At 53.1% G+C, this 27,136-nt stretch overlaps 1 protein-coding gene and 1 non-coding gene across 2 annotated transcripts in view; one reads left to right on the top strand and one right to left on the bottom strand.

The window, feature by feature from the left end:
- CFAP74 (cilia and flagella associated protein 74) overlaps positions 1 to 27,136 on the bottom strand; it is an 82,203-nt gene that overhangs the window by 2,733 nt on the left and 52,334 nt on the right. Inside the window, exons 20-34 of the mRNA XM_059893942.1 lie at positions 21,881 to 21,957; positions 21,355 to 21,477; positions 13,938 to 14,059; positions 11,508 to 11,636; positions 11,205 to 11,292; positions 10,590 to 10,763; positions 9,711 to 9,844; positions 4,188 to 4,461; positions 3,008 to 3,106; positions 2,077 to 2,216; positions 1,315 to 1,449; positions 1,048 to 1,157; positions 863 to 918; positions 634 to 753; positions 192 to 347 (exon numbers count right to left, since the gene is read on the bottom strand). Of these exons, the coding sequence (XP_059749925.1) occupies positions 192 to 347; positions 634 to 753; positions 863 to 918; positions 1,048 to 1,157; positions 1,315 to 1,449; positions 2,077 to 2,216; positions 3,008 to 3,106; positions 4,188 to 4,461; positions 9,711 to 9,844; positions 10,590 to 10,763; positions 11,205 to 11,292; positions 11,508 to 11,636; positions 13,938 to 14,059; positions 21,355 to 21,477; positions 21,881 to 21,957 (1,937 nt within the window). The remainder of the gene's footprint in view (positions 1 to 191; positions 348 to 633; positions 754 to 862; positions 919 to 1,047; positions 1,158 to 1,314; positions 1,450 to 2,076; positions 2,217 to 3,007; positions 3,107 to 4,187; positions 4,462 to 9,710; positions 9,845 to 10,589; positions 10,764 to 11,204; positions 11,293 to 11,507; positions 11,637 to 13,937; positions 14,060 to 21,354; positions 21,478 to 21,880; positions 21,958 to 27,136) is intronic.
- Positions 20,394 to 20,466, top strand: TRNAA-CGC (transfer RNA alanine (anticodon CGC)). Its single transcript has one exon. It is a non-coding gene; the product is annotated as a tRNA-Ala (tRNA).

A 27,136-nucleotide genomic window follows, 5' to 3' on the forward strand; every position in this document is an offset into this window, starting at 1 on the left:
TGGGGGAGGAGGGCGTGCATCCTCAGCTTCTCCGGCTACAGAGGGCCGTGGAGGTGACCGCTGCTGGGGGGTGGGGTGGGAGCGGCCTCCACCCGCACTGGCTCCCTGACCAAGGCAGGGCTGACCCCCTCCTGGGGCACGACCCCTCCCAGGAGGCGGGGCAGGCACCGGGTCCCCACCACGCACTTTACCTTGAAGCCCGCGGAGGTGGATTCTCCGGCGATCGCGTAGCCCATGTTGAGGACGCCTCCTTCAATGGAGCACGTGGTCACGGATGCCACGCCTGTGCCCACGAGGGCCAGGGAGAGCGTGCCTCTCTTGGTGATGACATCCAGCATTTCCTGGGCCTGTGGAGACCACGTCCCTTAGCGTGGAGCAGACACGTGTCAGAGGCAGGTGTGGGAGCTCTGTCTCGGAGCAGCCGGGTCAGGGCGTGCGGGACCTAAGACGGCTTGGAGCTCCCTGGCCTTCTCCTCCTCCTTCCAGCAAGAGGCCAGGGCCCAGGAGGACCAGCGGCTCCTGGGGCCTGGCTGGATGCCTACGGGCCTGGGCACTTGGCAGGTGTGCAGAGTGGAGAATGGGGCCGTGGAGCCCCAAGGCTGCAGCCCGGCTCAGGGTGGGCCTAGGACTCACCAGGACGCTCTCACGGGGGGAGAAGGACAGCTTCAGGATCCGGGTCTCTCCAGACGCCAGCTTGCTGATGGGGTTCAGCAGGACAAAGGGGCCGTTGGGGTTCAGCACGGAGTACTCCAGCTGATGGCCCAGCGTCAAGGATGGGTGGCAAGTACGGGGCCGCAGCCCTTCACCAGACACCCCTGTACCCCTGCAGCAGGCTGCCTGGGCCGGGTATGGACAAGGATACGTCGAGACCCTCGGGGGAGATGTTCTGGATGGAGACCTTCTTTATGCCGTGGTGTCCTGAAACGGGGGAGTCAGGTCGCTGCCCCAGGCCTGGGGGTGGGGCGTGGGAGCTCAGGCGGTGACGGGGTGCCTGGGTCCCTATGGGTGGGGGATGGTCGTGAGGGGCTGGGCCTGATCAGGACACACCTACAGCGATGTCGCCGAAGTCAGCGATGGTCTTGCCTTTGTCGGACGTCACCACAATGGATGGTGCTACCGCTGGACACCACAGCTCCAGGTACACGGTGTTGTGGGGACTGGGGGCGGCGGGTAGCTGCTGAGGGCGGAGTGGGCACCGCATGCCCCGCCCTCTCAGCCTGACCCCATGCTGGCCCCGCCCAGATCTGGGGGGTTGCAGAGCGGGGACAGTGCCTTCTTGGCCAACCACGCCCCACCCTGCCCAGAGCACCGCACCTGAAGCTCAGGGGTTCCGTCCCCTTCCTTCCTTTGGTGTCACCACTGGCAACAACACAGGGGACCACAAACTTGTCAAACTTCCCCTGGAAAGATCTGGTCAGCGTGGCCTGCGCAGCCTGGTACTCCTGGGAGCTGCAGTGGAACCGGCAAGGTACTCTCACACCCCTATCCCTAGGCTGCCCCCAGCGGCCCAAGACGCCCCACGCTGCCCTCCATGGAGGGGTCCATAAGGCCATGCCTGCTCCCCAGGGCCCTGGGCCCTGGGCCAGAGGGTATGGGGTGGCAGCCTTGGGGGGCCACGCTGTGGCCCAGGCTGTGGCTGTCCCAGTTTTGTCTGACCAGCTGGTTTTCTCACCCCTTCCCTGGTTGCTGTGGCGGCCTCCCCCCTCCCCCAGGGTCCGGTCAGGCACCTAACCAGAGAGCCATGTTCCTGGAGCCACAGGCAAGGGTCCAGGGCTGGCAAGTGGCTCAAGCCCATTGGAGTTCTCTGGAGCTCGTTTGGCAGCTGGGGAGGCTGGGGTTGCTGAGCTGGGAACATGGGAGTCAGGGGCTCAGCATCTCCCCAGCCCCTGGACTGAAGTTGTTCACAGGGACCCTGGGCCCTAGGGGAAGGAGGTGAGCAGGTGCCCAGGAAGGCAGCTCCTGGTTCCAGCTGTACCTGAAGCCAGCCCCACCCCGGACTTCCAGTCACAAGGCTCAAAACAGCTCTGCTCCAGGTGGGGGAAGTCTCTGTGGGGGGCAGCCTTCTCTCGGGCCCACCTGGACGTGAGGTCCTCTTTCTGCAGCTCCAGGGGCTGGGAGGCAGAGGCCTGGAACAGCCGGTCTCGGTTCTGCAGCCGCAGTGTGGAGAAGGACTGTCTCCGCTGGTCCTTCCTCTGGGTGGCCATGTCCTGTTGGGACTGCGAGGCGGGAGGCCAACAGTGGGGCTTCCCCGGGGACTCTGCTCCCGGCAGACCGCCCAGGGCAGGACCCCAGGGGCCCAAACTCCAAGCGGCGCCCTGGGGGAGACCGCCGGCAGGTGCGGAGACCCCAGTGTCTGTCTTTACCATCCGGGAGACCGAGGCCCGGGGCAGGGCAGGGCGGAGGGCTGGCCGAACTGGGGGTCCTGGTCCCTGTGCCCTGCCAGCAGGCTGCAGGCCCTGCCCCTCGTCCTGCGCTTGCTGTGACAGCACGGGTGCTCACGATCAGGACCCAGAGGCCGGGGGGAGTCGCGGGGCTCCCTGCGTCCCCAGGGCGGCAGCAGGCAGGCCCTGGGCTGTGACTGCCCCGCTCTGCTGGACGCCCTTTCCCGGCAGGAGCCCGGCGGTGGCTGTCTCTCCAGGCCTGAGCTTGCTAGGATCCACAGGCCCCTTAGAGGTTTACCTGCTCCCCCTCCATTGTAAGGGCAAGCCCCCTGCTAACCAGTGCAGAGGGGCCCGGCCCACCCTCCCGGGACCACCGTCTGGGGATCCACCCCGCCTACCGATGCTTTCAAGAGGGGAGGGAGGGGCCTTGCCAAGAAAAAGCGTTAACCTCTTGAAACAGTTCCACACACACAAGGCTCCAGAAAAGTCTGCCCAGGGCTCCTGACCCCCTGGCCCCCCAGCCTCAAGGCCGGTGGGGTTTGTTCCCAAGCCTTTGTGCAGCGGCCTGGTGCACAGCGGGCAGCACCCCCGTCCCCCCCAGGCTCCCCCCGCCCCCCGCCATGTACCGATTTGGCCTCAGCTTCTTTGGTCAGGGCCTGTAAGGCTTCCTGGTGGATCAGCTCGCTGGGCAGCACGGGCCGGAAGGCCACCCGGACCAGGCACCTCTGTGAGGAGAGAGGCCGGAGGGCAGAGGGGCCCCTGTGGGTGCCCCCCAGCACCCTGCTGCCGCCGCCGCCGGGATCCCCTGGTCACGCTCTTGGACATCCTGGGCTGATACCCCATCTCTTCTTTGGGGGTCTCAGCTTAGACGAGCCCTTCTGGAAGGTCCTTCCTGACCTCTGCCCCCGGAAGTTGGGGTGGCTGCAGACATGATCACCCAGCCCCTCTCACCATGCGGGGGGGGGGGTCCCCGTGACGGACCAGCCCACTGCCCACGGGGCACGAGTGAGAAGGGAACGTTTGTGTTCAGCCACTGAGACTTGGGGGTGAGTCCCTGCACCCTCACCCACCCCCCTTCCTGAAGCACGTCCACCTCGAAGTCCACCCCCTGGGACGGCCCCGGGTCCCCAAGGGGGTTCGCTCACCACGGCCTGCCCCGTGCTCAGTGCAGCAAGGGAGCAGGGGTGGGTAACGGCTGCAGTAACCCCCTTGGAGAGGAGACCCATGACTTAAGCTGAATTTGCTCAGTTTAATAAAATGCATTTCAATAATCACTTACTGAAACACTGCCAGGGTCCAGGACCTGCACGTGCCCCTCCCCACTGAGTCCCCTCACAGTGGCTGTCACCCCTGACTCTTGAAGGTAAGGAATTCAGCTCAGAGAGGCTGTGGTGGCCCCGGGGAGTCTCTGCCTCCAGGCCCGGGCTCTTTCTGCTTTATCAGCAAAAGCAGTGGTGGGGAAACCTTGCACCCATCAACCAGTGGACAGGCACCTGTGCTCCTGGCGACCAGGCGCTGTGTGGCCTCTGTGCCCATCTGCTGTGAGACCCAAGGGCTGCACACCTTCCCTCAGCCTGAGCTGCTGGAGCCTCCAGCCAGGGGCCTGTGGGGTCAGCTGCCCGTGGGTGCCCCACCTCTGGGGCCAAGTTGGGCCGGGCGGAGGGCACCGTGGCCTGCTTGGGTCTGATAAGCATCCAGGTTGATCTCCACGTCTGCTCTCTGGTTGAATCGCTGCGGTCCAGGGTGAGTAGAGACCGGCCCCCTGGGCTGGCCCCGCCCCGGCCCACCCGTGGGGCCCACACCCACCTTTCCTGGCCACACGGTGCCCACCGAGGGTGAGATGGTGATGGGGGAGTCTGGGGGCAGCAGGAACTCGAAAGACGTGGGCCCCTGGGACGCGTCCTCCAAGCCGATGCGGGGCACCGAGGGCGTCGGTGAGTTCTTGCTCAGGCGGGAGTTGATGACGTACAGGGTGGCCACCGACGTGTCATACAAGGAGGTGGCCGCAAACTTGACCTGGTAGTGGGACAGCTCCAGGGGCGGGTGGACACCCACGGCCCGGCACGTCAGCTTGAAGCACCTGCAAGTGACAGCGTGGGCAGCTCAGCTCAAAATTTTAGTAAATTTTGAAAATACTTTGTGCCCCTGTGCACATTTTAATTAGATAGTTAAAATTCTAATCACAAGTTTAAACAGTTGCAAAGGAGGTAATTTCTGGCTTATTTCCTTAAATATTCACTGACATTTAAAAACTAAAACTGGGGCTTCCCCGGTGGCGCAGTGGTTGAGAATCTGCCTGCCAATGCAGGGGACACGGGTTTGACCCCTGGTCTGGGAAGATCTCACATGCCGCAGAGCAACTAGGCCCGTGAGCCACAACTACTGAGCCTGCGCGTCTGGAGCCTGTGCTCCGCAACAAGAGAGGCCGCAACAGTGAGAGGCCCGCGCACCGCGATGAAGAGTGGCCCCCGCTTGCCGCAACTGGAGAAAGCCCTAGCACAGAAACGAAGACCCAACACAGCCAAAAAAAATAAAAAAATTAAAAAAATTAAACTGATAGGGGACTTCCCTGGTGGTCCAGTGGTTAAGACTCTGCACTCCCAATGCAGGGGGCCTGGGTTTGATCCCTGGTCAGGGAACTAGATCCCACATTTTGCAACTAAAGATCCTGCATGCCACAACTAAGACCCGGCACAGCCAAATAAATAAATATTAAAAAAAACCTGATAAATTACCCTTTAAATATAAACATGGGAATCTATATACCATAGTGAATTGATTCTTGCCACCATTCGGTTTTAAAAAAAGAACAGATATTTGGTATTTTAACCAGTGGAAAATTTACATTCCATGTTTCTTTGAACTCTATTTCCATTGCACTCGTGCCTTTGGATTTTATCCTAATTACATACGTTTTAATGCTTTATGAGGTGATGTCAATGGCCCTGTCATACTGTCCGTAACAAAAATGTGTTCATAGGTTGAAATATTTCAATGTATATTTTTGTGTCCTGTGACCACAGGCTCTAAATGTTAAAAAAATTCCTTCTGGGTGGAGATGTCATTGAGGTTATTCTTCGAAATTAATTAATTGAAAAAGCACAAATGTATGGAATGCGATAATCATTACATATAAAAAGTATGAGCTGCCTGGAGTCACTTCAGGAAGGTGATGGAGCTGTTTCCCGGCTGGTTCAAGGGCCTGTGAGGGACACGGCCTGTGGCCTTGCTCCGTTGACCTGGGAACTGGGGGTGGGGGGCCCACCCAAGTCCCCTCCAGCCCCTTCCTTTCCATTCTTGTGACAATGCGTCTTCCGATGTCCCTCTGAGGAGCCCCCCGTGGCTCTCTCAGGTCCTGCTCCACTTTGCTGCAGGGAAAGACCGTCAGGTCCCGTCACCCAGGCCCAGGCAGATACTGTGACCTGCAGGCAGCGGGTTCACCCAGGACACCCAGTGCCACGTTTGCTGAGAAAATGCTTTTATCTCCGTGCACGCTATACATGTTTCTCTCCCCCTCAAAAACCACTGAGGTGAGATGAGCCCATCAGCGTGTGGGGAATGTTCTCCTGACCCCAGAGGCACACATGCAACGTGCCTGGCCTCCCTGCTTAGCTGCGTGCGAGCCTCCAGCTTCTTTTATCTGGTCACACAGGCAGCTGGTGCCCGTCACAGGGGCCAGGCCCAGGGGACAATCAGCCCTGCTCTGGGGGTGTGCCTGACCTCCAGAATGTCATCACCATCACCATCATCATCATCACCATCATCACCATCATCATCATCATCACCATCATATCATCATCACCATCATCACCATCACCATCATCACCATCACCATCATCATCATCACCACCATCATCATCCCCATCATCACCATCACCACCATCATCATCATCACCATCATCATCACCATCATCATTATCACCACCTTCATCCCCATCATCATCATCCCCATCATCACCATCACCACCATCATCATCGTCACTACCATCACCACCAGCACCACCATCATCACCATCATCATCACCACCACCATCATCACCACCATCACCATCATCATCACCATCACTATCATCTGCATCACCACCACCATTATCATCACCATCACCACCATCATCATCGTCACCACCACTACCATCATCACCACCATCACCATCATCATCACCATCGCTATCATCAGCATCACCACCATCATCATCATCACCACCATCACCATCATCATCGTTACCATCACTATCATCATCACTATCATCACCATCATCATTATCAACATCACCATCATCACCACCTCCATCTCCATCATCACCATCATCACCACCATCATCACCATCACCATCATCATAATCACCATCATTATCAACATCACCGTCATCACCACCTCCATCTCCATCATCATCATCATTAACATCATCAGCAGCAGCAGCAGCACTGGGCTGAGGGCAGCAAGATTTCCCATCTTCTCCTGTTCTCTGGAAGATCTGTGTAAAATTGGCATCATTTTTTCTTTAAATGTTTGGAAGAACTCATCAGTGAAGCCATCTGCATCTTTCATTTTGGGAAGCTTTTAAACTTAAAAAAATTTTTTTTTGCATTTAAAAATATATTTATTGGGCCCCACAGGGCCCCTTGGCTTGATCGGAAGCTCGGGAATCTCTGTCCACGCCAGCCTCCTTCAGGAGAGCGGAGGGTTGGAGGCTATCTCTGAGTCCAGATCGCCACGGACTCCCTGCCACAGGGCTGTGCCTGACCACACCCAGCCCGCCGACTCCGCTGCGGAACTCCGAGGCTGCGGTGGAGAACGGGGGAGAGGCTGACCTAGCAGCTGCCGAGGCTTCTTTTGCCTTGAGGACACCTTCTCTTCTCTTGCCCACGCTGGCCTGGACTTCCACTCCGAGAAAACACTAAATATTGGAGGTTCAGAAAGAGTGCATACGGAAGCCGTGACGCACCCGTCAGCACCTACGAGACTGGAAACTCTTGGGTCCCCAGCAGCTTTAGCAGATAAATTAGGAAGACTACCTCACTAAGAGGTACAGAAATCTCAAGGTATTTTCGGGAACTTGAAAAGGGAGGAATTCACCTAGATCTGATCAGATGCCCCACGACCTACAACCAGGGCATTATACATACTGGAAAAGACATAATTTAAAGGACTGTCTCCAAACTGGATGGAAGGACCCTTATCAGATTACAATAGGTTTACATCAAGATAATGATGATGCAAAGATTCCAGCCATTTCTCAGAACAGATCCTGCCAAAACAACAACAGAAGTCACCCTGAGGCCCTTAATTAGACAGGGCGAGAGCTCCATGACCCCAACTAAGTAGGGTCTACGAGCCCCTTGCCACCCTGAAGAAGCTACAGAAGACAGGCCGTCATCCCTCATCCTCCCAATAAAGATTTCTTGGGGTTCACGTCTCTTGCCGGGGGCGGGGGGGCGGCGGTTTGAAATAGGAGATAGATGGGCCCCTGGGCCGGACAGCTGGTGTTTGTCAAGTGGAGCAAAACTGAAGTTTTGTCCTCAGCCAGACAAGAACGACGCCCGTTTCCCTTCCTCCATTGATATGGAGGGAATGAACTAGCAGTGAGGAATTAGTTTGCAGCAAAAATAGAAATGAAGTTTTCCCTCTCCTGAGAACAAGGAAAATAAAGGGAGCAGTGAACAGGCTAGAGAAGAAACATAAACTGGCCTGAAAGAGTTAATCACTCCTAGTTTTTTTTTTTTTTTTTTAACTGTTACTAATCTGTAGTGTCTGTAACTAGATTTGTACTTCACAAAGCTAACCTATTACTCTTTAACACTATGTGAATTACATCCTGCACTCCCTTGTAGCAAATCACCCCTTGTAGCATTTGCATTTCAGAAAAAAAGTTGCAGGCCAGTAACCCAGAGACAAAAAGACCCAATTGCGGGGCTGCCTGATGGCAGCTGTGACTGCTTTGTGAAGGAGTGGGGGCACTGTTCTTGAGGCACTAGCCTGCTGTGTCTTCCCTTCTGCCTGGCAGAAAAATAAAGCCATCTCTTCCTAGGGGAAAAAAAAAAAAAAAAAAAAAAAAAAAAAAAATATATATATATATATATATATATATATATATATATATATATATTTATTTATTGCCCATTTTTGTTTCCTTTTCTGTCATGTTTAAAACAATTCTTTTGCCTAAATATTTATTTATCTATCTATCTATCTCCTCTGGGCTCCGCACGCACTGCTTTAATTCCTGAGGCCTCACAGTTCGAGCTTTTCTAGCCTCCCCAAGACGGCTCCTGGCTGAGTTTTTGGCAGTTTCAATTTATACGTAGATAGTTCTTGAAGAAACACTAAAGGCACATTCAATCAGCAAACATCTATGGAGCTTCTACCATAGGTCAGAGCCCGTCCTGAGTACTGAGGTTATCTCACAATCCCCTCTTTTCCTGGGGCTTGTTTTCCAGAGGCTGAGAGAGTTGTGAACAAGCCCAGAAGGGTCCCAGCCCACGGGCGGGTCACTAAGTCCGAGGGGAGGGGCGGGCAGTGGGACGCAGCAGGGTGGCGGAGTCTGGTGCCTGGGTTTCCTCCACGGGTTCTAACTCTGCACTTTGCTCCCAAAGATCACCGCCGTGAACCCCTTCCTGCTTTCCCTCAGGTGCGTCACATCCTGGGCTCGCCTGTCGTGCCGTGGCCACATGCCCGGCTGGAGGAGGGCGCCAGCCCGACCCTACGCAGGGCTGCCCAGGCCCCCAGGCCAGGACCAAGCAGCAGCTCGGCTGGAATGTGGGTGGGGACTGGAGAGGAAGGGGAGGGGCAGCGGGGCTGGCTCCACGGGGCGGGACGCCCAGCACATTCCCCACCAGAGGCTGATGATCCCAAGGGCCCTTGTGCCCCTCCACGTCCAGCCCATTTCTCTCCCCAGCACCGTCTCAGCCCCAGTCCTCAGGGTAGACACGGAGGCCAGGGAGGCCCAGAGGCTGGCCCATCACACGGCGCGTGAGGGCAAGTGGGGCTCGCGCCCAGGGGATGCTCTGCACGCTCACACACGCCCACCGGTGCACTCACACACGTGCACGGCACACACGCCCACCGGTGCACTCACACACGTGCACGGCACACACGCCCACCGGTGCACTCACACACGTGCACGCTCACACACGCCCACCGGTGCACTCACACACGTGCACGGCACACACGCCTGCGAGGCAGCCTGGATCCCAGGCGTACGGACCTGGGTCTAAGCTTCCTGAGGCCGGCACTGTTGCCCAGCCCTGTGGTCAGCCTGGACGGCCAGGGGCGGCTCCTCCCAGGCTGGCTGCCAGGGCTCTCCATGCGCCCCCTCCTGCCAAGCTCACCGGTTAATCTCTGACTTGCAGACGAGCTCGAAGTTGTACTCCTTGGCCTTGGTGGGCTGAAAGATTACATCGAGTTGCAGAGTTTCCAGCGGCAGGATCGTTCCGAACCCGTCATTGGGCTGGATGTCCACAAACTGGCAGACGGAAGACCATGGATGCCACAGCGAAAACCCAGTGACCTGCTGGGCAGGGCCACAGGGAGCCGGCGTGGACGTGCGTGTGGCCGGGGTGTGGCAGTGTGTGAGCCAGTGTGAATGTGTGTGTGGCTACATGTATGTAAGTGTGTTACGTGGGTGTGAGCCCCTGTGTATGTGATCATGTGTGCAGATGAGTGTGTGTGAGAGGGTGGTGTGCGTGCATGTCTGTGTGTGTGTGTCTGCATGCACGTGAGCACTTGTGTGTATGTGAGTGTGTATATGTGTGAGTGTGCATCTGCATGCATGCGAGCACGTGTAGATATGTGTGTGTGTATGTGTCTGCATGCATATGTACACATATGTGTGTGAGTGTGTCTGTGTGTGTGACTGTGTCCGCATATATGTGAGTGGGCAGCGGGGTCCTCGGTGGCGTGGCCCCGGAGGAGTGAGGACAGCCAGGCCTGGGCCTCGTCTTGGCCGCCCTGCAGGGCGAGGCAGGCAAGAGTCCCGGAAGGAAGGGCGGGGAGAGGACTCTGGATCCTGAGGGTGCAGCGGGCGGACAGAGGGCAAGAGAGGCAGGGTGAGGTGGGGATGGGGCAGCGGCGATGAGGAGAGGGACGGCCAGAGAGAGGCCCCGGCCAAGGTGCCTGGAGGTGAGTGTGGAGTCCGGGAGTGGCTCAGGCGCCTAGACCCTGGGCAGCAGCCCAGGCCCCAAACCTCCCACTCTGACCACACGAGGCACCTTGGGGAGCCCGACGAACCCAAACTCCTGGGGCAGGAGGGAATGGTTGCAGAGGCTGACTTGGGTCCTGATGGCCTCGTAGATGGTGCAGTAGCCGAAGTCCACCCCCGAGGGGCTGAGCTCCAGGTCCGAGGTGGTGACTATGGCGTGGACAGTAAACCCCACGGGTTTGATCTGAAGTGCGAAGGGCAAGTGCATCCGGTCGCTGAGGTCAGTTTATGCAAGTGTTTCCAAAAATGAGAACAGCACCATCCTGGCTGTGAGCTGATGCCCGACGGTGCACCTTGCAGGGACACACCCCCTTCCCTGCTGGCCCCTGGCTTGGGACGGGCAGCACGGGGGGGCGGGTGCAGGAGTGCGCGTGTGCACACACGTGTGCACCTGTGCGTCTACGTGTGCGGTGCATCGTGTGCTCACGTGTGGCGTGTGTACAGAGGACGTGCACACTCCTGGGCACCTGGATCTGAGTGTGTGTTTGGGGGCCCTGGGGACAGCCCTGCCAGCCCCGGACAGCACTCGGGGCCTCTCTCCAATCCACAGACACCCTCCCTCCGTCTCCCCTGTGCCCTCTGCTCCCCAAGGGCTCCCGCGCTCCCAGAAGTGCCCCACACAGACCTGGTCAGCCACCCGGATAGTCATCGGGGCCTCCAGGACTCTGCTTTCCTTGTCAAAATACTTCCCGGCATCTTCCGGGAGGGAGCGTCTGAAAGAGACAGGAGGCACTTGAATGTTCTTTTCTTCTTTATATTTGCGAAACGACAAAATGCTGAACTGTGAGGGTGCTTTGAAGTCAGACGAGAGCCAGAAATTACATAAAAGGTAAGAAACACAGGAGCCACGACGTGGGCGTCAAGCCAGCTTCCTGCTCTCACCTAGAATCCCCCCCACTGGGCGGAGGGACCCCGCCGCGCCACGCACCTGGGCAGGAACTTGAGCTGCACCGAGTAGGACGACAGGGCCTGGATGTAGCCGGTCTTGGGCAGGAGCTCTAGGTGGCCCTGCAGCTCCTTGCACACCTCGAAGTTCAGGCGCAGAGCGGCCTTCGACCTGCAGCGCCCGAGGGCCGGGCCGGCGACGCCGCGTTTGGTCCCTGCGGGTCGGCCTGTACCCACCCCGCAGGACCCAGGGCACACCCTCCCAGATGCCCCCCACCCCCTACTGTCAGAGAGTCTTCAGAGCCCTGCTCGCCAAGGGCAGGTTTTCCTGAAGTGACATCTGCTGAGGAATCCTTACAAATAAAAACGTCGCAACTGAAAGGCACCCAGTCTGTTCTCAGAAACCTAGTGTTTTCTGGGAAGACCCTCGCCGGGCAGGTGCTGGGTGCAGGGGCCTGGGGGGTGGGCGCCGGCCCTCCCAGAGTTTTGCCCTCCCCACCCAGGTGTGGGCACGTGCCAGCACGATCCCTGCAGGACGCTCGGGAGGTCCCCAGACGGCCAGGCCTTGGCCAGTGACCGCAGTTTCCCCAATTTTTGTCCATGTTTTCAGCTCAGGGCCAGCCAGAGAAGCCAGATGTGCCCCCAACCAGCCACGTGGGGCGCCCCATCCTAGCCACCCCAGGCCACAGCCCCCATCGGTGCGCTCCCCCTCCCCTCCTGCCTTCCAGTCTCCAGGAAGAAAGGTGGTGGGCAAGCTGCCCCAGGCCTGGGGGGGAGCCCCTTCCTGGGCTGCCTGGGAACCCTGGGCCGTGGTCCAGAGCCTCCCAGGCCTTCCAGCACCTCCTTAACCACCTGGGATGGTCGTGGCCTGCCTCGTGGCTGCTGGGGCCTCACCCTGAGGGCTGAGCCCCTCTGCAAGGAGAGCCCATAGCCCGACAGGGACCCCTGGGAGATCCACGGGCTCCTGGGTGGTCCTGGCCAAGGAGGAGTAAAAGGGGGCACCTTTGACCTCTGACCCCAGTGTCACCAAGCCCCTCCCCTCAGTGACCTCTGGCCCCAGTGTCACCCAGCACTGGGCGTCCCCTGCCACGGAATGTGCCCAGACTGGCCCTCCCACCCTCAGCAGGCAGCAGCCCCGCCCGGGTTCCCCACTGGCTGGGCTCCTCCTCAAGCAGCTGTTAATGTGACCAGGGTCATTGCGAACGAGCTCCTTTGCTACACCTGTGTCCATAAACCCGGTAAATTAAACAAGTGAGGAATGCTGAATTCTAAAATCGCTCAACAGGGACCTTCCTGGTGGTCCAGTGGTTAAGACGTCGCCTTCCACTGCGGGGGGTGTGGGTGTGATCCCTGGTCCGGGAGCTAGGATCCCACATGCCTCACGGCCAAAAAGCCAAAACGTTAAACAGAAGCAATATTGTAACAAATTCAATAAAGACTTTAAAAATGGTCCACATTAAAAAAAAAAAAAAAAAAAAAGGTCCACATTAAAAAAAACTTTAAAAAAATATAATAAAATCACTCCACAAATGTATGATGTCGAGCCTGTGCCTTGGGGAGGGGCTGAGAAAGCACAACCCCCCCTGCTCCCTGTCTCCATCCTGCCCCAGGAGTGGACACACTCTGCGTCCCGAGGTAAACCGACCAGAGCCCTGCAAAACCTCGTTTCCTGACCAAACCCACCTGAGTCCTGTCCCGAGTTCCCAGCTCCCCGGGGAGAACAGGCCCCTGACGTTTGCAGTGCTGAGGCCCAGGGACCCAGCGGCTGGCGCACGTGCCAGTCTGTTTCCACCCAGGCCGCCCATCGCCCCCCCCCCTCCAGGCTGGAAGTGGGGCCCCGGGTGGCAGCAGCCTGCCAGGTGCACAGGTGTGTTTGGTTAATGAAAATCCATTAAGCTCTAACTGTAGGATTTGCCTGCTTTTCTCCATGTAATTGAACTTCACTAAAAATTAAAAGGAGCGTAAAAAAGAAATGACAACTGTGGTGTCCGGACGCCCTTGCAAAACACTGCGAATGAAACATGCTTCTTGTCTCGGGGCTCCGTCCACTTTTCTTCAGAGGACACACCTCCTTCCCTGTCTGTGTCCGAGAGGGGCCTGGCCTGGCCATGTGGGGGGGCGAGCTCCCCAGAGACACAGGGGTGACAACACTGACTTATTCTCGTGGTTCTGGAGGTCAGAACCGGACACAGTCTCCCGGGGTGGAAGCCCAGCTGCGGGCAGGGCTGGTCCCCTGGGAGGCTCCGTGGGGAATCGTTTCCTGGCTTTTCCAGCTTCTGGAGGCACCGTGTCCCTCGGCTCACGGCCCCTCTCCCATCTTCAAGGCCAGCAGCCTAGCATCTGCCAACCTCTGTCTGACTCTGGTCCTCTAGCCTCCCTCCTGTGACGGCCCTGGGATTCCAGTGCGCCCTCGGGGTAACCCCAGGTGACCCCCACCCCGAGGTCCGTGACCTCACCCCTGCCGAGGGCTCACCGTGTGTGGACGAGGATGGAGTCCTGATACAGCCGGTCGTACATGCAGATCTTCAGGTCTACGTTGGGCTTTGGCACCCAGACTGGCACGTCGATAGCAACGCCGACGACTTTGAAATGTAACTGAATTTGAACATGAAAATCCGACAACACGTATTTCCGTCAGCAGAGCAGGCGTGCCCGTGAGCGCTAACGCAGAGCTCAGCAGCGGTGTTTTGTGACCCTTACAAAAACTGGAAGGTGAATAATTAAACTGGCCATGTTTTGGAGATCTATGGCACTTTTTACATCATATAATTTAAACAATCCTTTTTATTTTCAAAATTTTTAAACATAAAAAGATAGAATGGTACGATGGATTGTCATGTGCCCACCACGCAGCTTCATAAATATGAACAGTTTCAGCTGTTTAAAAAAACCCGGGGGCTTCCCAGGTGGCGCAGTGGTTGAGAATCCGCCTGCCAATGCAGGGGACACGGGTTCGAGCCCTGGTCTGGGAAGATCCCACATGCCGCGGAGCAACTGGGCCCGTGAGCCACAATTGCTGAGCCTGCGCGTCTGGAGCCTGTGCTCCGCAGCAAGAGAGGCCACGATGGTGAGAGGCCTGCGCACCGCGATGAAGAGTGGCCCCCGCTTGCCGCAACTAGAGAAAGCCTTCGCACAGAAACGAAGACCCAACACAGCCATAAATAAATAAATAAATAAAATTAAAACAAAAACAAAAACAAAAAAAAACCCGGGCTTGCCTGGTGGCGCAGTGGTTAAGAATCCGCCTGTCAATGCAGGGGACACGGGTTCCAGCCCTGGTCCGGGAAGATCCCACATGCCGCGGAGCAACTAAGCCCGTGCGCCACAACTACTGAGCCTGTGCTCTAGGGTCTGCGAGCCACAGCTACTGAAGCTCTCGTGCCTAGAGCCCGTGCTCCGCAACAGGAGAAGCCACCACAATGAGAAGCCCGCGCACCGCAATGAAGAGTAGCCCCCGCTCTCCACAACTAGAGGAAGCCTGCGCGCAGCAACGAAGACCCAATACGGCCAAAAATAAAAAAACAAATAAATAAATAAATTTATCGCAAAAAAACAACAGCCGTTTTATTGCAGACTCATGCATCACATAGGCAGTACACGCAGCTGAAACAAACGGAAGCTCAGGGTTCTCGAAGGGCGCAGGAGACAGGTGCTCCTCCCCACCTCGGACCCTGGCGTTGGCTTCCTGCAGTCAGACCAAGCTTCTCGGTCTCCGGAGCTTGGGATTTGTGGGTGTCCTGCAGAGACAGCCTGTGCACAGCAGCCCCCCTCAGGCAGGAACAGTGACCACCAGCCCACACAACTGGGTGGAGGGCTTCCCTTCCTACCACCTGCAGGACCGTGACCTTAGAACACACCAGCACCGGATCCGAGGCCACAGGGTCACTGAAACATACAACCCATTTCCAGGGCCAGAGACAAGATGGACAGAATAAAAAGAAAGCATGTCCAGAGAAACGGAGCAGCTGGGAGAGTCAGGAGGGGATCTGAGGAGAAGCACGGCCACTTCACTCAAAGGCAGTGGTGACAGCAGGTGAACGGTGATCCACCGAGGGGGGCGGGGGGCTGCTGCCGAGAGGCACTGAAGCCCGGGGCAGCGTCCTGACCGCACGGCCAGGCAGGTCAGAAAGAGGCTGGTCCCGCCGGCACCTGAATCAGCACCAGGTGAGCAGGCGGACACATGCGGTGACACGTGACATACGAGGCTGGGGGACAGGCGTCCGTGAAGCAGACGGGGTGGTCGGCACAGGAAGCCCCCGTCTACGGAGGAGCCAGCCAGGGAGGGTAAGAAAGGCACAGACATGGAAAGGAAAGGCCAGCCTGCGCTGGGGCCATCCCCACGCGGAGACAGTGGGCAGCGTCCTCACACCCCTGGGGAGGGGTCTGCAGGCCGGCAGAACACAGAACCTGTCACGAGGGACCCATCTCAGGAAAACAGGCAGGCAGGATGGGAATCCAGACCCCCATTCACCCCCGGAGGCCGAGAGCCGCCCCAGGGGCTGCGTGTGCACCACCCCCGGGTGAGGAGGTGGGGTAGGAGAGTGGTCAGGGTGTTCACTGCCCCGGCTTGCCTGGCAGGGCCCCTGTGGGCTGGCAGGTCCTTGACCCGAGGTCAAAGCCCCGGCCAGGCCATCCTCTCCAAGTGCTCAGTTACCCAGGTCTGGTCCTTGTTCCTTCCTGACACCACAGCAAGGGCTCTGTGGGGACCTCTGGGGGTACCGCGGGGAACTGTGGGACTCCATGGGTACTGTGGACATGTGGGAACAGTGTGAGTATTATGGTACATTGTGGGGTATTGTAGGGTATGGCCTATTCCTTGGGGTTTCTGTTACAAATAAATGAATATTGTGTCTCAAATCCCTGGCCCCTGACAGACTCATTCCTATATGGGAAACACACCAGAGGAGAGACTCCTGATAGCGAGAGGAGAGGAGAGTGTGGTGAGCACAGAATCATCAAATGGTCACACCCGGACAGAGATGGCCACCTGCCTGGAATCGTGGACCACGGCGTTGGGTCAGAACTCCTGAAGCAGTGGGAGCAGAGTCGGAGGAGATTCTAATAATTCTAATGACAGTTGAGTGAAACTGAGACATTGAGGGCCAAGAAAGAGGGTAAATAAAAGGGACCCAAAATCACGTTTTATTTTGGTCATAAGGAAGTGTTGGTGGAGTGAACTGCTGGGGTACCGTCCGTCTTGGAGGATTGTCCTCTTGCACTTAAGAAATAGAAAGTCAGGGCTTCCCTGGTGGCACAGGGGTTAAGAATTCGCCTGCCTGCAGGGGACATGGGTTCGAGCCCTGGTCTGGGAAGATCTCACATGCCACGGATCAACTAAGCCCATGTGCCACAACTACTGAGCCTGAGCTCTAGAGCCTGTGAGCCACAGCTACTGAGCCTGTGTGCCACAACTGCTGAAGCCTGCATGCCTAGAGCCTGTGCTCTGCAACAAGAGAAGCCAATGCAATGAGAAGCCCGTGCACCACAACGAAGAGTAGTCTCGCTCGCTGCAACTAGAGAAAGCCCACACACAGCAACAAAGACCCGATGCAGCCAAAAATAAATAAATAAAATAAATAAATTTATTAAAAAAAAAAAAGAAATAGAAAGTCATGTGGGATTTAAGGGCTGGGAAGGGGAGGGGACTGTTCATTGAATGGAAAGTAGGATTTCCAAATAACAGGGAAAAAAGGAATAAGTAGCAACTTGATCAAACCAATGAAAACAAGAAAACTGAAAGTGAGGAAACAACATGATAAAATGAATAGTAGACAAAACTAATGGAAGTAGTAAAACGAAGTGTGTCAATATTATGCTGCAAATGCACTGGATTCTCCCCCTAAAGGCAGACAACATTAGTCTGGGTCCACAGACAAAACCTGGCCCCTAAAAGACACACGAAGTCATTAAAAAAGGATAAATATCGGGGGGCGGGGAGGACAAAGGGATATGAGGTGAAGGTGAAGCAGAGGAAAGCAGGAGTGGCCCTGTCGTTACTGTGGGATCAGCTGGATATAGAGGTGCCATGAGCAGCAGGATGAAGGGGGATGTTTGGTTCTGGTGAAAGGCACAATTCACGATAAGAATACAACTATGAACCCTCATGCATGAAACAATAAAGCAGCTGAACAGAGCCCTCTGTTAGAAGTGTAAGGAGACCTCTTGCACTGTTGGTGGGAATGTAAATTGATACAGCCACTATGGAGAACAGTATGGAGGTTCCTTAAAAAAATAAAAATAGAACTACCATACGACCCAGCAATCCCACTACTGGGCATATACCCTGAGAAAACCATAATTCAAAAAGAGTCATGTACCAAAATGTTCATTGCAGCTCTATTTATAATAGCCAGGACATGGAAGCAACCTAAGTGTCCATCAACAGATGAATGGATAAAGAAGATGTGGCACATATATACAATGGAATATGACTCAGCCATAAAAAGGAACACAACTGAGTTATCTGTAGTGAGGTGGATGGACCTAGAGACTGTCATACAGAGTGAAGTAAGTCAGAAAGAGAAAAACAAATACCATATGCTAACACATTTATGGAATCTAAAAAAAAAAAGAAAGAAAGAAAAATGGATCTGAAGAACCTAGGGGCAGGACAGGAATAAAGACGCAGACTTAGAGAATGGACTTGAGGACACGGGGAGGGGGAAGGGTAAGCTGGGACGAAGTGAGAGAGTGGCATGGACATATATACACTACCAAATGTAAAATAGATAGCTAGTGGGAAGCAGCCGCATAGCACAGGGAGATCAGCTCGGTGCTTTGTGACCACCTAGAGGGGTGGGATAGGGAGGGTGGGAGGGAGACGCAATAGGGAGGAGATATGGGGATATATGTGTACGTATAGCTGATTCACTTTGTTATAAAGCAGAAACTAACACACCATTGTAAAGCAGTTATACTCCAATAAAGATGTTAAAAAAAAAAAGTGTAAGCAGAACTTCTCAAAGATCGGGTCATAAGGGAAGATGGATGTGTGGAAGGAACATGGAGGGAAGCCAAAGCATCTTGACAAAGAAGAACAGAGCTGGGGGAATCACCCTCCCTGACTCCAGACTATACTGCAAAGTTACAAGCATCAAAACTGCATGGTACTGGCACAAAAACAGACACATAGATCAATGAAACAGGAAAGAGAACCCAGAAATAAACCCATGCGCTTATGGTCACCTAATCTATGACAAAGGAGGAAAGAACATACAATGGAGAAAAGACAGTCTCTTCAACAAGTGGTGCTGGGAAAACCGGACAGTTACGTGTAAAAGAATGAAATTAGAACATTCTCTAACACCATACACAAAAATACACTCAAAATGTATTAAAGACCTAAATGTAAGACCAGAAGCTATAAAACGTTTAGAAGAAAATGTAGGCAGAACACTCTTTGACATAAATTGTAGCAGTATTTTTTTGGATCTGTCTCCCAAGGCAAAGGAAACAAAAGCAAAAATAAACAAATGGGACCTAATTAAACATAAAAGCTTTTGTGCAGCGAAAGAAACCACTGACAAAATTGAAAAGACAACCTACTGAATGGGAGAAAGTATTTGCAAATGATATGAACGATAAGGGATTAACATCCAAAATATATATAACAGCTCATAAAACCCAATATCAAAAAACAAACAATCTAGTTAAAAAATGAGCAGAAGGGAATTCCCTGGTGGTCCAGTAGTTAGGAATCCACGCTTCCACTGCAGGGGGCCCGGGTTTGATCCCTGGTCAGGGAACTAAGATCCCGCATGCTGTGTGGCATGGCCAAAAAAAAAATAAATAAATAAACAAGGGGCTTCCCTGGTGGCGCAGTGGTTGGGAATCTGCCTGCCAGTGCGGGGGACATGGGTTTGAGCCCTGGTCTGGGAGGATCCCACATGCCGCGGAGCAACTAGGCCCGTGAGCCACAATTACTGAGCCTGTGCTCCGCAACAAGAGAGGCCGCGATAATGAGAGGCCCGCGCACCGCGATGAAGAGTAGCCCCCACTTGCCGCAACTAGAGAAAGCCCTCGCACAGAAATGAAGATCCAACACAGCCATAAATAAATAAATAAAATAAACCCAAAGTTTAAAAAAAAAAAAAAAGTAAGCTGAAATATTAAAAAAAATAATAATAGTAAAAAAATAAGTTAAAAAAAAATGAGTAGAAGACCTGAATAGACATGTTTCCAAAGAGGACATGCACATGGTCAACAGGCACATAAAAAGATTCTCAGCATTGACACCATCAGGGAAATCCAAATCAAAGCCACAATGAGATATCACCTCACACCTGTCAGAATGGCTTTCATCAAAAAGTCTACAAATAACAAGTATTGGAGAGGATGTGGAGAAAAGGGAGCCCTCATGCACTGCTGGTGGGAATGTAAACTGGTGCAACCACTGTGGAAAACAGTATGGAAATTCCTCAAAAAACTAAAAATAGAACTACCATATGACCCAGCAATTCCACTCTTGGGTATACATCTGCAAGAAACAAAAACACTAACTTGAAAAGATATATGCACCCCAATGTTCATGGCAGCATTATTTACAATAGCTAAGATATGGAAGCAACCTAAGTGTCCATCAACAGAGGAATGGATAAAGAAGACGTGGTGCATATATACAACAGAATACTACTCAGCCATGAAAAGAATGAAATCCTGATGTTTGCAGCAACATGGATGGACCTAGAGGGTATCACGCTTAGTGAAGTAAGTCAGACAGAGAAAGACAAACACTGTATGTTATCACTTATATGTGGAATCTAGAAAATAAAACAACTGAATGAATATAACAAAACAGAAACAGACACACAGATATAGAGAACAAATTAGTGGGTACCAGTGAGGAGAAGGGTCAGGGAAGGGGCAAGATAGGGGTAGAGGATTAAGGGACACAAACTACTATGTATAAAATAGATAAGCTACAGGGACTTCCCTGGTGGTCCAGTGGCTAAGACTCTGCACTCGCAATGCAGGGGGCCCAGATTCGATCCCTGGTCAGAGAACTAGATCCCGCATGCCGCAACTAAAAGATCCTGCATGGCACAACTAAGACCCGGCGCAGTCAAATAAATAAATAAATAAGTAAATAAATATTTTAAAAAATAGATAAGCTGCAAGGATATACAGGACAGCACAGGGGCTATAACTGATATTTTATAACTTTTTTTTTTTTTGGCTGCACTGCACGGCTTGGGGGATCTTAGTTCCCCGACCAGGGATTGAACCCGGGCCCACAGCAGTGAAAGTGCCGAGTCGTAACCACTGGACCACCGGGGAATTCCCTATAATGGCTTTAAATGGAATATAATCTATAGAATTTTTGAATCACTATGCTGTACACCTGTAACTAAAAAAAATACCTCCACAAACTCAGAATCCCAGTAAGAAAGAAAACACAATAGAAAAATTGGCAAATGACTTGAAAAAAAAAAACCCACGGAGGGGCATGAATAATGTGAATAATCCAGCTAATAAATCTGTTTACAGCCATTAAATACATTTTTTTCATATGCACATATCATATTTATAAAATCAATCTTGCCTTTGGTCACAAAGAAAACTTTAACAAATTAAAAAAAAAGACTTTGCAGATTATATTGCCTGAGCATAATTCAATTTAATAAACTTATAAACAAATAAATCTAAAAAGTAATGATGACAAATTTTAACTACTGGGAAATTAAGAAAGACATCCCTAGTGATTAAGTGCAAGGTGTGTGTGTGTGTGCATGTGTGTTCACAGGTGTGCGAGTGTTGGCTGTGTTGCCAGCCACGTGTGCCACTGACTAGCCACGCAAGCGTGGGCAGTGCGGGCAGCAGCCTCACGTGGTCGTGGTGGAGGGGACGCGGAGGGCGGGGACCCCGTGCCCAGGGAGCAGCAGGGTACTCACGGTCGGGCACTGCTGATTCTTAAACACGACCTTGAACCTGGTGGAGACCGCTCCCGGGACGATCGGGGTGAAGATGACGGGCACTTTGATGGAGCTGAAGGGGCCAATCTCCCCCTCTGTTATCTGCACGGCAAGAGAGGTGGGCAGGGCCGCTCAGCCTTCACGTTCCCGTCGCGGCGTCTCCCGTGGCCTCACCACGGCCGGGTCACTGCGGGGGCGAGTGGTGGCAGCCCCCGTGTGTGCACTTGCTCTCCTGATGGCCCGGTCCTTGCACACACACGCACAGCCCCCACGCTCTGGCTGGGGAGGCCCTGCATCGGTGTCTCCTCTGAGCTGGACTAGGGGCACCCAGGGCCCTGCCTCTGCGGCTCTGGGCCCGCCCGGCCCCAGCCTGAGACAGGGCAGCCGGACACCGGCTGAGACAGCTAACTGCCCAGAGGAGGCGAGTCCAGCGGCCAGACTAGTCTAGTCCGGCTCTGGTCAGATGGACGGACCACCCTGGGGGCCGGAAGAAGGTGGGCCTGACCTCTCCCAGTGAGAACTCCGTCTGTCCCTCGTTGGGAGGTACAGTCACGATGGTGGTCAAGGCCACTCCCTCTGATTCTGGAAGAGAAGGGTCCAGGTGTGAGGCTGGCCGGGCATGGCTGGGCAGCTCTGCCACACCCACCTGAGGCGTGGCCACCCCCCACCTGTCCTCCCGGGACGCTAGGGCACCATCCGGCCCCCTCCCTCTGCCAGACCAGGCGCTGTTCTGGGGCTCGTGGGGGCCACCCCAGCCCTCCTGTACAGACAGCTCGTCCTGACAATGCCATCTCCTGCTACCCTTCCCCAGGGCTAGGGGCCACAGGAGGCTATCACTGTGGCCCCAGGTTCGCGTGGATGTGCCCCCGCAGACCCCCTCCCCCCGTGGCCACCTCCTGGTCGGGGACCTCGGGAACTCGGGGACCCCCAGCTCAAGCCCCAGGCCTGGGGCTTCTCAGGTGGATTTGGACAGTGGGCACCGCGGCCTCTGGAGCAGGAGGCTGGCGGGGGAGAGGGTCCCTAGATGCCCAAAGCCCCGGCGCAGGGAAGGGGGTGGGTGAAGGACGCCGGGCCCAGGGCGGCCTGGCGGGTGCAGCGGCCTGAGAGCAGCGCATCGGAGAGGAGACGGCTGAGAAGTGGACCATCTGGGGCTTCACTTTGAAGCAGGAGGAGTGGAAAGTGAGCTCAAGGGGGTTTGTACTAAGATGAGGAAACAGCAGGGTGCCGTGTCAGGGCTGGGCCAGAGTGGGGTGTGGGGAGGGGGTCAGCCATTTCCCAGGGACCCACCGGAGCCAGAGGGGCTGCTGAGTCCTGGAAATGCAACACAATATCCACTTTCAGGTGATAATAAAACGTTCGCAGCCTAATTTTCACACTTATTTAGCCTTGTCTGTGTGCACGTTGCCTGCTGACTGGCGAGTGGATAAACAACCTGGCACCTCTCTGCTCTGGAGCGCTACTCAGCAATGAAAAAGAATGAACTGGGGACCCACACACAACACGGATGCACCTCACATCACACTAATCCCTCACGACATCACATCCCTTCCCCACTGGTGGGCCATGGATCCCGCCCCGCCCCTCGGGATTTGGGGGGCACCCCAAAAATGGCAGGCCATCCATCAGGAAGGGCAGACCCCGCTTCCTCTCATCCGAGAAGGTCTTCCTGTTGACTTTGCAAGTGAACAGACCCAGTTTGATAGAAGAGGCGAAGGTCAGCGTCCCTTCTGAGTCCTTCCCCAGCTGGGCTGCCAGGCCGGCCCCGTGGAGAGCCCAGGTGCACGGCTGCGGCCTGCCCCAGACTACCACAGGGCGGTATGCACCATTTCTGGGGCCTGGGGTTGTAAAGGCAGAGGCCCCCAGTTCTGGCTCCTCCAATTTGGCAGACTTCTCACGCAGCCAGCAGCTACAACCGTCACCAAGTTGGGTGGGGGAGAGTGGGCCAGTTGGCCCCCACCACCCCAATGTTTACGTCCTTGTCTGCTTCAGGAGTTACCTCGGTGAGAGCCCGGACCTGGGCCCGCGGGGTCCTTCCCTGTGCCCTGAGTCCAGGCCAGACCCTGGGGTCAGCTGGTTCATCTTGCATGGATGCTGGTTGGGGTCACTCGGTGACCCAGGGTGGAATCGTGTAGGTCAGTTTCCTGGGAATACGGTGAGCTTCCACTAATTCTAGAATCAGGCTTGTTAATGATTAGGAAGACTTTCATTAATTATGTGTGCAGTGTATCTGCTCCATGCGTCCATTCTGTTCTGTCAGTCACAGAGTGGATATTTACTCACTTCCTGGAGTTAGAGGCATTTCGACATTTTAGAACATTCTCAGCTAGTAGCTCTTTGAATACTGTCTTTTCCTGATTCCAGTGGACAAGTCGCTCCTGACAAGTCACTCAACAGTACACGTGTTGTACTGCTTCTTTCATGTTTCCATCTCTATCTTCTAGTTCCCTAATTGTCTCTTCAGCAGTGTCTAATCCACAGTTTAACCCAGTGATTGGGGTTTTGTTTGTTTTCAGTGATCATATTCTTACTGCTAGAAGTTTTATTTGGTTCATTTTCTTTATTGTTTTAAAAAAATAAATTTATTTATTTTTGGCTGTGTTGGGTCTTTGTTGCTGCGTGTGGGCTTTCTTTAGTCGTGGCGAGCGGGGCTACTCTTCGTTGCGGTGCGCGGGCTTCTCATTGCGGTGGCTTCTCTTGTTGCAGAGCACGGGCTCTAGAGCGCACGGGCTTAGTTGCTCCGTGGCATGTGGGATCTTCCCGGACCAGGTCTCGAACCCATGTCCCCTGAATTGGCAGGTGGATTCTTAACCACTGCGCCACAAGGGAAGTCCCTCATTTTCAATTCTACTTGATCTTATTCCTTTGTGATTTTTTCAATGTATTAAGTGTGCTTATTTTATTTTCAATGTCTGATAATATAATATCTGAAGCATGCAAGATCGTAATGCTCTCTATCGTTTGTTTGTGCTAAGGGATTTCTCTCCCATTTCTTTTTTTTAGTGTAAACTTCTGCAAGTTTTGACAAATGCATACAGGGTGTATCCCCCACCACAATCAAGATACAGAATATTTCCATCACCTCCCCACCCGAATTCTCCCTGTGCCCCTTAGTAGTCAATCCCTCCCCTGCTCCTGGAAACCACCGATCTGTTCTCTGTCCCTACAGTTTTGCCTTTTCCAGAATGACACATAAATGGAATCACATGGTTTGCAGTTTTCTGCGTCTGACGTTTTTCATTAGTGCGATGTCGTGAGGTGCATCCGTGTTGTGTGTGGGTCCCCAGTTCATTCCTTTTCATTGCTGAGTAGCGCTCCAGAGAAGAGAGGTGCCAGGTTGTTTATCCACTCACCACTCAGCAGACGCTGGCAATCACAGAGAAACCCTCTACATGCATTCACGTGCAGGTTTCTGTTTGAAGTTAGTTTTCATTTCTTTGGGTAAGTACCTAGGAGTGGGGTTTCTGGGTTGTGTGGTGTTTGTCCGACTTTATAAGAAATTGCTGAACTGCTCTCCACAGTGGCTGCACCACTGTGCACTCCCAGTAGCAAGGGACGAGAGTCACGGCAGCGCCTCACCAGCACTTGCTTCTGTCGGGTGTTGGGGTTTAATCTCGCCCTTCTGACAGGCGTGTAGTGACGGCCCATCGCGGTTTTAATTTGTTTTTCCTTCTGTCTCCTGTTGTCGAGCGTCTTTTCATGTGTTTACTTGCCATCCACACATCTTCTTTGGTCAAGTGTCTGTTCAGGTCATTTGCCCATTTGAAGACTGGGTTATTTGTTTTCTAATTGAGGTTTCAAAGTTCTTTATACATTTTGGATCTGTTCTTTATCAGGTCCGTGATTTGCTAATATTTTCTGCCAGTCAGTGGCTTATCTTTCATTCTCTTAACAGTCTGTTTAGAAGAGCAGATAGTTTTAGTTTTGATGAAGTCCAGGGGTTTTGGTGGTTTTTTTTGGAAGTACAGTTTATAAGTTTAAAGAATGGATCATGCTTTTGATGTCATAGCTAAGAAATCTTTGCCCAAACCAAGGTTACACAGATTTTCTCCTATGTTTCTTTTAGAAGTTTTATAGTTTTAGGTTTTACATTTAGATCTATGATTTTGAGTAGTTTTTGTTTACAGTGAGAGGAATGGATGGAGGTTAATTTGGGGACATATGTTTATCTAATTGTTAAGGTCTCATTTGAGGACAAGACTTTCTTTCTCCAAGGAATTACCTTTGCATACTTGTGTGGGTATATTTTTGGACCCTTTATCCTGTCCCATTGAATCCGTGTGTCTCTCCCTCTGCCAATATCACGCTATGTGTTACTCCAGCTTTAGAGGAAGTCTTGAAATCAGGTAGTCTGAGTCTTCTAACTTTGTTCTTTTTCAAAATTGTTTTAGTTATTTTAGGTCCTTTAGATTTCTATATAAATTTTATTTATTTAAAAAATTTTGTTTATTATTTATTTTGGCTGCACTGGGTCTTAGTTGCAGCACACAGGATCTTTAGTTGCGGCATGTATGCGGGATCTAGTTCCCCGACCAGGGATCGAACCCAGGCCCCCTGCATTGGGAGCTCAAAGTCTTACCCAGTGGACCACCAGGAAGTCCCTCCATATAAATTTTAGAATCAGCTTGTCAATTCCCATAAAAAACCCTGCTAGATTTTGATTAGAATTGCATTCAACTACAGTCAGTTTTAGGAGAACTGACCTCTTAACAATATTGAGTCTTTTCCATCCACAAGCTCCATGGATCTCCCCATTTATTGAGGCCTTTGATTTCTTTCATCAAAGTTTTGTAGTTTTCAGCATACAGACCCTGAACATTTTTTCTTAGCTTTATAACTTAGTAGTTCATGTTTTTGGTGCTATTATAAATGATACTTATAAAAATTTAATTTCCAATTGTTAATTTCTATCTAGAAATATGCTTGATTTTTGTATATTGTATCCTGTGACCTTGCTAAACGCACTAGTTCTGTAACTTTTGGGGGATTCTTTGGGATATTCTAGATAGACAGTCATGTTGTCTGTGAATAAAGCTGATTTTATTTTTTTCTTTTCGAACTTTATTTCTTTTATTTCCCTTTCCTGCCTTGTTGCACTGAATAGCTATGAGTGAATGAACATTGCTGTACTCCCAACCTTCAGGAAAAGCAGCCAATCTTTCATCAAGTATGATGTTAACTGTTAGGGTTAGTTTTTGTTTCTTATTTTTCAAAGATGCCCATCATCAGGTTGAGGAAATTTTCTTCTACTCCTAGTTCACTGAGATCTTCCATCACAAAAGGATATGGAATTTTGTCAAAAGCTTTTTCTGCATCTGTTAAGACAATCATAAAGTTTTTTCTTCTTTCTTCTGTTGATATGGTGAATAATATTGGATGATTTTTGAATGTTGAACCAGCCTTGTGTTTGGAGGACAGACCCCACTTGCTTATGATGTGTTATCCTTTCTCACATCCTGCTGGATCCATCTGCTAGTATCGTAATGAAGACGCAGAGCAGTTTCTGACTGTGAGCACGTGCTTCCTGGCACTTTATCTGTGGAGTTCCTTGAGTTCTGAGCTGAAGTTGCACTTTTCTGGAGAGAGTTGGCCTTTGTGTGGCTGGGCCCCGAAGCTCTTCCAACCTGGGACCACTTTCCCCTAAAGTCTTGGCTGGAGACAGCAGGGGGTCACAGGTCCAGGCTGCAGACCCACATGGGACTGGCTGATGGTTTTTTTTTTTTTTTTTTTAAATAAATTTATTTATTTATTTATTTTTGGCTGT

This window comes from Balaenoptera ricei, chromosome 1 (genome assembly GCF_028023285.1).
Source record: "Balaenoptera ricei isolate mBalRic1 chromosome 1, mBalRic1.hap2, whole genome shotgun sequence".
Classification (NCBI taxonomy): Eukaryota; Metazoa; Chordata; class Mammalia; order Artiodactyla; family Balaenopteridae; genus Balaenoptera; species Balaenoptera ricei.